The sequence below is a fragment of the Pantherophis guttatus genome, chromosome 1, assembly GCF_059756535.1.
Source record: "Pantherophis guttatus breed Tessera chromosome 1, ASM5975653v1, whole genome shotgun sequence".
Classification (NCBI taxonomy): domain Eukaryota; kingdom Metazoa; phylum Chordata; class Lepidosauria; order Squamata; family Colubridae; genus Pantherophis; species Pantherophis guttatus.
Genome location: NC_142063.1, coordinates 177,675,340 through 177,688,351, shown reverse-complemented (window position 1 = coordinate 177,688,351; position 13,012 = coordinate 177,675,340). Strand labels below are relative to the sequence as shown.

The 13,012-nt window shown below is 38.1% G+C and overlaps 1 protein-coding gene across 1 annotated transcript in view; it reads left to right on the top strand.

Annotated features, from left to right (window-relative positions):
• The window catches only part of ABCA12 (ATP binding cassette subfamily A member 12), a 344,530-nt gene that overhangs the window by 312,420 nt on the left and 19,098 nt on the right, over nt 1-13,012 (top strand). The window contains exon 50 of the mRNA XM_034433493.3: nt 6,327-6,430. Within this exon, the coding sequence (XP_034289384.2) occupies nt 6,327-6,430 (104 nt within the window). The remainder of the gene's footprint in view (nt 1-6,326; nt 6,431-13,012) is intronic.

The window sequence follows — 13,012 nt, the reverse complement described above, 5'->3', positions numbered from 1 at the left end:
GTTGTTTTCTAATATGGACTTCTTGTAAGCATATTATCTCTAATTTTAACTTCTCTGATTTATTAAATATTCTTCTTCTTTTTATTGCCGAATTTAGTCCATTTATGTTTATTGATATCCTTTTTATTTCTTCTTCCATATGTTACATTTACTTGCTTAGTAGATCTAATCATTCTTATCTCCCTGTGTTCTTTTGCTTCTTTCACTCCTGCTCCTTCTCTTATTGCTCACTCTTCTTGTTCTTTAGCTATCTCTGTTGGTTGTTCCTTTTTCTCTTCCTACCCAGCCCCTCTTTCTTTGAGGGGCTCTCTTCTTCTTGGAATCCTATATATTGTTCATAAAATAGTTCCGCCTTCTCTATTGTATCCAATCTATGTCTTTGTTCCTGCCAGTTCAACCAAGATTCCTTCTGGAACCAAACTTCTAAAACTCACTCCTCTTTTAATCAAACATTTTGTCAGGAACTGGTATTCTTTTCTTTAGTCTCTAACCCTTCTTGGAATTTGTTTCAATGCCACTATCTCTCTACCCTTGTGTTTTATCGTTGTATTTCTCATAATCTGCAAAATCTCTGTTCTCAATGTTTTCTTGGTAAATCTGACGTGTATCTCTCTAGGCAAATTATTTCTCATTGCATATCTTGTATGTACTCTGAAAATCTCATCAATCCCATTTAATATCTTTTCTGTATTCTCTTCCATTGCTTCCACTAATATCTCCGCAATTTTTTCAGGTAGATTCTCTCCTTTTCTTCTTCAATATTTTGGAATTGTAGATAATAATCAGCCTTGTCTATTTCCAATGATATAATTGTCTTTTCCTGATTTTTGTCTGTTGTTATAAGTCTATAAATCCATCTCTTCCACTTTTTTCTCTGTTGATCCTGCTTTCTCTTCCACTATCTTCAGTCGTTGTTCATTTTTCCCCATCATCTCTTTGACTTCTTTTACTTCTTCTTCTACTTTGCTTATTAATTCTTTAAGATCTTCATGGGTTGCCTGTAACATATTTTTTAATTCCATATTAGCTTTCTTTTGTTGTGTTGTAGTATCTACTACCTTTTGTACCATGGAGCTGGACACTGTTGTTATTGATGGTGATGATAAATGTGCTGTTATTTTCTTCATCTTGTTTTTTGTTTTCAAACTACAAAATTTATAATTCAAATATCAAATTTAATTGTAATCCACATTTGTTAGCTTGAAATCGATCAACTTCCACTCTGTTCCACCACCAAGCAATCAAATTCCGCTTTCAAATTAAATCCAAATTTAAGATCAAAATTAAAATTCAATCCAAAATCTTCAGGTTCTTGTTACCCTAATCCACATAAATTTGAAAGAAATAGAAAAGGAGCAAAAAAATTATATCCCACAAAAACAAAAAGAGAAAGAATGTCTGCCCAGGATAAAAAAGGAAAAGCAAAAAACAGAGAAAGGGAATTTAAAAAAAAATATATATCCAAAAATTTAATTCCAAAATTTCCAAATGTCAAAAGAAATCCAAAAATCCAAAATTATAGATCCAGAAAATAGAGGGAAAGCAATTGGATATTTAGTCTATTATACAGTGGTTCTTTTTCTTTTTCTTTCTCCCCCCAAGTCACAAGACAATTATTGTCAGAACTCTGTTGCCAAGTTTAAAAACATTGTCCAAGGTCATTCCATTTCATAATTTCTTTATTCTTCTTTCAGTTAATTTTCCAATAATTCCTTTTACACCACTAGATGGCACTGCGGTTTACTCCCCCTAATCAGAAGTATAATTAATCCACAAGACCTTTCCAATATAAATCTCAAGATTTTAAAGTTCATACGTATTTTAGTTTTGGCAAAAAGCCACTCTGCCCAATCTGCTTTCTATTTTTCAAATCCATTTTCAAACCTCTTTAAAATAGTCTTTATTTTATGGCCACTGCTTTTTCGCTGCTGTTGCCGGAAGTGGGGAGGCAGCCTTACATCTGCTCCCTCCCCTTTCCACTTTTGCCATTCTTCTTCAGTTATAACTTTTAAAAACCAGGGAGTAAAGTAAAAATAGGAATCTTGTTTTCAAGATAATACATTCAGTCTCACCCAGACAATCCACCTCACTTTTTTCTTCTCTCTTTCTGTGTGGCCACCCCAGCTTTGAGACAGTTCCCAATGGCTGTCCTTCCAATTGCTGGATTGGAGGCTATTCGCCGGCGCTTCAGGGAATTTATGGTTTCCCTGTTCACACCAGCCCGTGCCTCCATTCTACACCGTCCCTACGAGATGGCTATGATCCTCTGTGGACCCCCAAAATGGCTGGAATATCAACGCTTCTCCAGAGCCCCGAAGTTTGTCATGTCGCCACAATGCTGGCCATGCCTCCCCCCCTTCTGAGAAAACTATTTGTTAAAGCCAGACATTGTGCTCAGCATGTGCAGATACTTAATGTTAGTAGAGATACTTGAGAGAGATATGGATCTAGTCCATACAATCTGACAATGCCACCTTTTCCTTTTGGTTGCACAATTTTGAATAAAAATTATGTTGCCACACTTGTTTACCAGTTTTACAGAATAAACTATTAAGCCTATACTCCACCACAACTGCAAGGTGTGTATAATCTGTAACAATTTGCTACCCATGATTTTGGAGGCAAGTAGATTGTGAGCCTACTTGTGGTGAGTTACTTTGCTCCCTCCATTTTGGACACTTGCCAGCATTTCATCTATTACCACTGTTACTGAGTTTTTCCCATAACTATCACCTTCACTTCTTCCCTCAGCATTTTTGAAACTGCTTTCTCTTCAACCTTCAAACAAGCTGCCTCACTTTTTCTCATTGCAAGGTCTGGATAATAATGGAAGACCTCCAAGTGGAAGAAGCCTTTTGTTTGTTTATTGGTTTCAGTCACTTCTCCCATTCTCTCAAAGCCAGATCATGTGGTGACCCATTAGCTACTGAACTACTTATACAGTTATTCTAGTATATTGAATCTAGGTCCGTGATGGTGAACCTATGGCACGCGTGCCACAGGTGGCACGGGGAGCCATATCTGCGGGCACATGAGCTGTTGCCCTAGTTCAGCTCCAGCACGCATGCACGTGCCGGCCAGCTGATCTTCAGATGGCCCTGCGCCTCCCCTCCCAGGAGTCTCCACACAACCTGTTTTGGATGCCAGGTAAGTACAGGGCTCATGCGGAGGCTCTGGGAGGGCGTTTTCAGCCTCCCGAGGGCCTCCACAGGGTGGGGGAGGCTGTTTTCACCCTCCTCAGGCTCCAAGAAAGCCTCTGGAGCCCGGGGAGGGTGAAAAACAGGCCTTCCAGGCCTACTGGAAGTCTGGGAATGGGCTGTTTCCAGCCTTCGGAGGTTTCAGGGAGGCCTGTTAGGCCCAAAATGGGGCGCAGGGGGGTTATGCACGCATGCGCGAGGGACCGCAGAGGATGATGTGCGCATGTGCAGGGGTGTGGGGCATAGGGGGACATTGAATTATGGGTGTTGGCATGTGCGTGCGCAACCCAGGGGTGAAATCTGACAAGTTTAGACCGGTTCGGGTGAACCGCTAGGGATTACTGGCATCAGTTCACTGAACCGGTAGTAATCACCCCTCATTGGCCCCACCCATGCCCGGCCGGTCTCCGCTCACGTCTTCTGGCCACTTGATATTCCACAGAATTCAGTGTTAAATGCAGCAGAGAGAATGCTAACTTTTCTCTCTCCATTCAAAACGGAGCTGCTGCAGCCTGTCCCTTTTAAGGTAGTCCCCAGGAGGGAGTAGGATGGGAAGGAACCATAAAGGGAGCAGCAGCTCCATTCTGAATGGAGGGAGAAAAGTTAGCATTCTCTTTGCCACAGAATTCAATGTTACATGCAGCAGACAGAATGCTAACTTTTCTCCCTCCATTCAGAATGGAGCTGCTGCAGCCTGCCCCTTTTAAGGTAGTCCTCAGGAGGGAGAGAGGGGGGGGGAGCAGCTGGAATGGAGCCGTTTTTGTGAAAGGCAGGGAAATGGGGAAGGGGATTTTCCTGCCTGTCATCCATTCCTCAATCTCAGCACAGACAGGATGGTAGGCAGGAATATTACCCTCCCCATTTTTCTGCCACTCATAACAAGGAGTGGCTGGGAGGGGAGGGGCCAGTGAGGAGCCCCTCAATGTGAGTGATGTCAAGTTGGCCACGCCCACCCAGTCACATGACCTCCCCCCAACAAGCCACGCCCACAGAACCGGTAAGGGAAAATTTTTAATTTCACCACTGTGCAAAACCCCCTCCCCCCGTGCTTCCCCCACTTTTGGCACACGACGGCAAAAAGATTAGCCATCACTGATCTAGGTAGTTCCACAAGGAGAGAATAGGACCTCTCTGTACTCTGATGCTATTTCTGCCCTGTTTTGTTCCTATCTGTTTCTTGAGTTCATATTAATTTATTATCCCCAATAGTAAAATGGGAGCAAAGCCAGAGAATAAAACCAATCACATTACTTATAATGAAGGGCATGCTCACCGATCAGGACATGATTCAATAGGATTATAAGAGGGCAAAACAGACAGGATACAGATTGGTAATGGGAGTGGCATAGTTTTATTTATCAAATGTATATGCTACCCATTCTACAGTTTGAGCTGAAAAAACAAAATTATGCTATTCTTTTTATTTTTATTTATTTATCAAATTTAAAGACTGCTCATCTCACAAAGCAACTCAATGTTTTATGTTGGCATAGAGGACAGCAATGTGGAAATGAGCATTTACCCTAGTCAAAAAGATTATATTGCAAATAAATTCCTGAGAAGTGGGTGCCATATAAATAGGAGAACAGTGATTAGAAAAGAACCTGACCCAAGCATCAATGAGGAAAGTTTCTGTAATGAATTAGGGAACAATTGCCTTCCTAGGGCAACAGCATTTAGTCTACTTTCTGGCTATCAAACCATAATTTCTCTATTTGGAAACTATCAGCAAATATTTTTATCTGTATCACAAGTTTCCATTTTTATATATTTGTACTACTACATTTACTTTCAAACCTGATCTCATTTATAATATTAAGTGCTTTTACCCAACATTAATTTCACATGGTTAGCCATTGAGGTTTTTTGACATCATTATTTTACTGCTGGTTTTGATATAAACCCTGAATCTTCTATACTATCCAGGGTTAATACAAAGGTCTATGTTAAATCTCCAGGGATTGCTCCTATTTAGATGAAATTGTGGATCACACCCCTTCCTAGAAACTCCTACATTCATCCAGGTTGTTTCAATTCCTCTCCTGAGCACATCAAAGCTATGGAGAACCACAGTATTTAAATTAGCAAACATTGGTGCATTAACAACAGATAGGCAACGTAAACTAAGTGCAAAAATATAACAAAACATCCCATTTCCTCTCAAGATCTATATGTTGAAATGGCTTTCTATATTACTCCCCTTACTCACAGTTATTCCATGCCTGCAGCAACACAGAAATCACACATTCGCAAACATTTTTTATCCAATAATTCTGCATCTTAATAGTATAAGTTGTTTCCTTTCAGTCTGTATATTTAAATAGGGAACAAGTCACACTGAGTGATAAAAGATAAATATGCACGTGACATATTTTTCATCCTATTACTTATTAGGCAGTGGATAAGCTTGTTGGCATTATGAATTCCTTCTCTCTTTGGTATGCTCTCCATTTCCCATATCTGTTTTTGTATGTGGGGAGAACCTTCAAAGCATATTCAGAGGGATTAGTATAAAAGGTATTTGCTCAATATTGGTTGCTACATTTTATGTTTATGTTATACTACAATATCTATCACATATTCCCATAAAAAACAAGTGCTTGTCTATACGATATGATCTCTAGCCTCACAGCACTATATCTGTATTTGAAATTACAATAGCGCAATACGGTCTCTCCTGAGTTTTTGAGGAGAATTCAGAAAAGGAGGAAACTTCATTCTTATTTTCTTTGTTTTCAATCAATAAAAGAAAAAGATAAAAATAACCAGTTATATTTCAGATGTAATAAATTCAGTTCATCCATAATTAAATCAGAAGCTCAGCTTTCCTAGCTAAGAACTGTTTTTTATTTCTTTCTTTTGTGCAATATCTAGACATTTTTGTTGCTTAACAATGAAATCCTGTGACTTTTTACTCGATAGGAAGCCCTCCTAAGATGGCCTTATTCACAAGCAAGTGAAGAATTTCACTGTTTACCATAATATAGTGGCAATTATGTTGTAAACTTTTGAAATAATGTTTAGTAAAAATGCAGGATGAACTAAAAGGAAGGCTAGTAGTGCTTTTAAAAATGTTAAAAAATGTTTTTCTTAACTTGTTATATTCATTGTCAAATGTTTTAAATTTAGGATGAGCCAAGTTCTGGTATGGATCCTAATGCAAAGAGGCACTTATGGAAAATCATCACCGAGGAAGTACAGAACCAGTGTTCAGTGATACTTACTTCACACAGGTATAATATATTATCTGAGGCATAATGAAAATGTTTAGACCTACATACAGTATAGTATATAATAGTTATAAAAATATTTAAATAATAAATATGTTAAATAATAACATACAGTATATAATCATTTCTTTCTGCTTGGTTATTAGGTGTTTTGGCTTTGTTATATTTATTCAAGTTAAACTAGCAGAATAGAATATGAGGCCAACTACATAGGAAACAATGAGTCTCTGACCAGGCAGAGTCATATAAAGTGAGACATCTCCAACTCTCTCATTTAATGACTTTTACTCTTTTATCAATATATAAAATACAACTAAAATTTAAAATAGGAAATTAAGGAAAGGAAAAAGAAGGGGGGGAGAAAATATGAGTTACAAGTAAAGAAAGAAAAAAAGCATTGACTACCGACACTTTTTTGACGGTACAAGATAACACCATTCCAGCCTAAACTTTTTACTTTTACACATTAGTACATAACTAACCATAACAACAAATCTATCTAATTGGCAAAACCAAGGACAACATATCATTTTTTTCATCATAAGCAAAAAATCTGGAAATGATATCCAAATAAATAACATAATTAAATATATTCTCTTTGAGTAAAACAATCAATTTAACCATTTCTGCTTTATCTGCCTTGCTGGGGAAATAATATGTATTTCTATTTGTACTTAATAATCTTTGTAAACTATTACCATTTATATTAACAAAATTCACTGTATTCTTTCAGATTCTTTAACCTTAAAGGGAAAAATACTTTTTTTCATTCATTTTAAAGCACTAAACCTTTCTTTAAAACATTTCAATCAAAACTTTCTAATACATGTTTTTTAACTTCCTCTTAACATTGCATAAAGTTCACTACTAAATTTAGATTACTTTCTCCAAATTTATTTATTTATTTATTTATTTATTTATTTATTTATTTATTTATTTGGACTTATATGCCGCCCTATCTCCACAGGACTCAGGGTGGCTCACAACAATAAACAAAAACAAACAAACTGTTAAAAACAAAGTCCATAATAAAATTGACAAAGAAATCCAATAAAACCCCATTAAATAACATGATCTTCCAAGTTTAACCGTGAATCCAGGAGGACGCCCAGGTTAGGCGCCCTATCTACAGGGGATAACACTTCACCCACTATAGTCAGAGATGGAATATCTTGTTCGAGCCGAGATGCCGGTACCCACAGCCACTCGGTCTTGGCAGGGTTGAGCCGCAGCCTGTTTCTCCCCATCCAGGTCCGTACCGCTTGCAGGCACCAGGACATCACATCGAGGGCATCACTGGGCTCATAGAATAAGTTTTTCTTCTTGTATACATCCTTTTTAAAACTCCAAATGTTTCTTTAAACTAATACATCTTTTTTTTTTAACTTTCTCTTAACACTTTCAATAATATTTTGCAAACTTAAGGAATTACTTAAGCAGTATATGCAGTATAAAGGAAAAATACAGTTTAAAACTTTAGATTAAGACTTTCTTTCAATTACAAATATCAAATTGATAAAAATCCATCCCTATTCCAGCTTGTCTTCATGAAGTAAAGTCTTTATTTTCTCTGGAATGTTTGTCAAATAATTATAAGCTTCTCTTTTTCTCAAGGATTTCTCAACCTCAAGGATTTCTTAGTGAGACATCTCCAACTCTCAAGGCTGGGAAAACAATGGACAAAGAGCTATTGACTTGAAAAGGCAGGAGGAAAGCCTAGGATTTAAAAACTGGGAATAACATATTTAGAATTTGACTCCTGTATTCTGCAGTAAATATGACTTCTGTACAATTTCAGTTTACATATTTGTGCCAAGTCTGGGACACAACTATGTTATTAACTGTTAGTGATTATGGCACTGGAGGGCTGAGATTTAAAGCTATGACTAACAAGAAAACAGATTTAAAATGTATACTTTTGATAAATAGCCTATGAAATAGCTACCATAACTTTCTCTTCTTGATGCCTGATTACCAGTTCAATATAAGTATCATGGCTTATATTTAGAATAATTGCTACTTACTTTAACTTTTATTATGTATCTCTACTATGGAAACTAATATCTAAGGAAAGTCACAACAATAGAAAATAGAAAAACAAATATTGAGAAGATCTGGATTTGACTTTTCTTGCTTTCACCAGTTCAGCAAATCTTTTAGAGCCAAGATTTGTTAGGTGAACTCCAAAAGTCACATTTTCTTTGATAATATTCCTTTGGTAACTGTCTAAATAGAGGAGCCTTTCAGACAGCAACTCCTTAGACAGATTCCAAAGTTAATCCAAACCTATATTGCTGTTAAGGGGCTCAATGCTCAGCGGTTAAAGACAGATTTGTCAGCTGGAAAACTGACAGCCTGGATTCAAGACCCAAGCATGACAGGGTGAGCTCATGTTCTTGCCCCAGCTCCTGCCAACCTAGCAGTTTAAAAGCATGTAAATATGAGTAGTAGGTACCATTTTGGTGGAAAGGTAAAAACATTCTGTGAGCCTCGGGTATAGTCATGCTGGCCACATGACCACAGAAGTGTTCTATAATAACATTGGCTCCCTCAGCTAGGAAACAGAGATGAACACTGCCCCAGAGTTGACACAACTGGACAGGGGAAACCTTTAGCCTTAGCTTTTTAAATTGCTGCCACCTGTATATAATGTTTCCATACTACATTCTCTACCATCGAAGTACATAATAACAGTAAAACAGTAATAAGTATTTCACAACGTGCAAAACCAAACCCCAATTATGAAAGCATATCTAATCAAATTAACCAAGCCAACATAAATATGTTTCTAAACCATTTTAACAAGCTATGTCATAAGAAAAGTGAGCTTCCAAAAGTTGAATTTGCCAGAAGATGACTAATATTCTGATTGTGCCTTCTCAATCCTCATAAGTGTTGCTGATGATTTCCCATTTGGGATAACTGAATGAGTCTTCCTGCTTTCTGCTGTTGCAGAGGAATTTAGGTAACCAGTTTTCAGGCAGTAAGAGAAGTGAACAAGTTCAATTAAGAGATAGCTCAATGGGGGAGTTTAAATGCAAAGTCTACAACAATTTTTCAAGCTTTGGAATGTTCAGCCTGAATGCAGCAGCTATCTGTGACTCACTAAAACAGCTGTGTGATTGTGGAAACAGAAGCAGCTGATTTAATAAATCACAGATTGGTTCTGCATTTGTGTTGCAAAAACTCCAATGCACCACTTCCTGGGGTAATCCAACATATTGCACAGTTTAAACAACTAGATCACAAGTGTCAAACTCGCTGTGTCATGTTGCCATCATGTGACATTTCATGACATTTTTTCCCTTCGCGGAGCTGGGGTAGCCATGACCTGCACATGACACATCTGGCCCGTGGGCCGCCAGTTTGACACCCCTGAACTAGATAATGGATTCCCATCAAGAGCTGCTTGCCAGTGTTCTCTAACTAAGTCTGTTCAATGATCATCTGAAGCCATGGTTCTCCTAGATTTGGGAACAGTTCTAAGGACTTGCCCCCTTGTCTGATTTTGAATCTCTAACAGATTAAGTCAGTTCTTCCAGACTGTGGAACCCAAATTTATATGACTAATTCAGGGACCCAGCATGATTGTCCTTCCAAGTCTAAAGGTAAAGAAATGGGGGGATCCACCAGGTGTTGTTGTAAGTATAGTATGGCAAGAACACTAAGCCAACAATCAATCAATCAGAATAGAGCTGGAAGGAACCTTGGAGATCTTCTAGTCCAACCCCCTGCTCAAACAGGAGACCCTGTACCATTTCAGATAGGTGGCTGTGTAGTCATTTCTTAAAAACCTCCAGCAATGAAGCACTACAACTTCTGAAGGCAAACTGTTTCACTGATTAATTGTTCTCACTGTTAGGAAGTTTCTCCTTAATTCCAGATTGCTTCTCTCCTTGATTAGTTTCCTTCCATTGTTTCTTGTCTTGCCTTCTGGTGCTTTGGAAAATAAGTTGACCCTTTCTTTGTGGCAGTCCCTCAAATACTGGAATACTGCTATCATGTCCCCCTAGTCCTTTTCTCTAAACTGGCCATACCCAATTCCTGCAACCGTTCTTCATACATTTTTGTCTCCAGGCCCTTAATAATCTTAGTTGCTCTTCTTTGCACTTTTCCCAAAGTCTCAGTATCTTTTTTGTAATGTGGTAGCCAAAACTGGATGTAGTATTTCAGGTATGGTCTTACTAAGGATTTATAAAGCAGTACTAATATATCACATGATTTTGATTCTATGCCGCTGTTTATACAACCAAGGATTGTATTAGCTTTTTTGGCTGCTACAACGCATTGCTGACTCATGTTTAAGTGATTGTCCACTATGACTCCACAGTTCCTCTCACAGTTATTGTTTTTGAGCCAGGTTTCACCTAAGCTGAATTTTATTTTTATTTATTTATTTTGTCAAGCATGTGTTTTATGACAGATACAAGTGTAAACATAATTATAAATACATGAAAAGGATATGAATAAAAGAAAACATTAGGACAGGGATGGTAGGCACGCTGGTGGGCTTATGCATGCCCCTTACAGACCTCTTAGGAATGGGGTGAGGTCTACAGTAGACAGTCTAAGGTTAAAGTTTTGGGGATTTGGGGAAGAAACCAGAGTCAGGTAGTGCATTCCAGGCATTGAAGTCGTTTTTTCTGCAGTCTAGTTTGGATCGGTTTAGCATGAGTTTGTATCTATTGTGTATTCTTGTATTGTTTTGGTTAAGTATTCATTGGCTGGTAGGACATTGTAGCAGATGATTTTATGTAATATGCTTAGGTCAGACTGAAGACAGCAAAGTTCTAAATTGTCTAAGCCCAAAATTTCGAGCCTGGTGGCATAAGGTATTTTGTTGCAAGCTGAGGAGCGGAGGACTCTTCTTGTGAAATATCTCTGGACTCGTTCAATTGTATTAATGTCCGATATGCAGTGCAGGTTCCAGATAGATGAGCTGTATTCAAGAATTGGTCTGGCAAAAGTTTTGTATGCCCTAGTTTGCAGTACAATATTACCAGAGAAGAAACTATGCAAGATTAGGTTAACAACTCTTAATGCTTTTTTAGCAATGCTGTTACAGTGAGCTCTGGCAGTTAAATCATTTGAGATGACTACTCCAAGGTTTTTGACAGTGTAAGGGTTGTCTGTTAGGTCATATCTGTCCAGCTTGTATTTTGTGTTCTGATTTTCTTTGCTAATGTGTAAGACAGAGCATTTGTTGGTTGAGATTTGGAGTTGCCAATTGTTTGACCATTCTGACACATAGTCGAGGTCTTTTTGTAGAGTAGCAGCATTGTCAGTGGTGTTGAATAGTTTTACATCATCCGCAAAGAGAACGCAGTTGCTTATAATATAATCGCAAAGGTCATTTATATAAAGTATAAAGAGTCTGGGTCCTAAAACTCTGCCTTGGGGGACACCGCTGTTAACAGGTGCAGGGTTGGATAAGGCGTTCCCTATTTTGACTACTTGCTGCCTGTTTGATAGGAATGCAGCTGTGCACTTATGCAAGAATCCGGAAATGCCATAAGATTTTAGTTTTAGAAGTAGCTTGTCATGTACCACTGAAATGAAGGCTTTATAGAAGTCTATATAAATTGCATCTATTGATTTACCCTGGTCGAGTTTTGAAGTCCATTTGATTATGCAGTGTAATAGTTGCAGATTGCAGGACAATTTTTTTCTAAAGCCAAATTGCTTGTTAAAGAGTAGGTTGTTAGTCTCTAAGTAGAAGGTAATGGATTGGTTTATGATTGATTCCATGACTTTGCAGGTGACACAACATAATGAGATTGGTCTGTAATTATCAACTAGGCTGGGATCACTCTTTTTGAAGATGGGGATGACCGTGGCTAGTGACCATAAATTAGTTAAGGAGCTGGTTCTGAAAGATATTTCGTAGATTATGCTAAGTGATTCTGCTATGGTGGTTGAGAGCTTCTTTAGGAAGTAGGCACATAATCCATCAGGGGCAATCGATAGAGATGGTTTTAGGTTGCGTAGTGGCTTTTCAACGGCATCTTCTGTGAAATCGACATGTAGTAGATCGTTGTGAGTAGTTGTGGTACGATTGGGAATACGTGATAGTCTCTTACTGTGGTCTCTTACTGTGAGTCTGGTAATGATGAATTCAGCGATGTCTCACATACAAATATAATGTCGAAAATAGTCATATTTAGTAGGAGGAAGAATTCTGGTATTTTGTTTAAGAGGCTTCGTGAATTAAGTAATTTGCATTTAAGGTCTGTGGCGGTGGATTTTGAGGAAGTTAGGGGTGTACATGCCTAGTGTTGGTTGTTGGGGTGGTGGTTATTGGGGTGCCGACCGTTGTTCTTACTTTTAATACAGTCGGCACGGTAATCAATATATAAGTCCGTTTCTCCCCAGTTTTGGCGTATTTTGAGTTCAGCATGTAGTTAACGGGAGCGGATTCTTTGAAGTGTAGATAGGTCTGGCCTTGAGCGAAGTTTGTTATAGTTTGAGTTGTTTCTTGCAATTGAGTTGATGATATGAATGAATTTCCTTTTGCTGGTCTCATTTTTGCAAATTACTCTGCAGAAACATGGGGCCACTGAGCCATCACCGTATTTAAACTCAGGG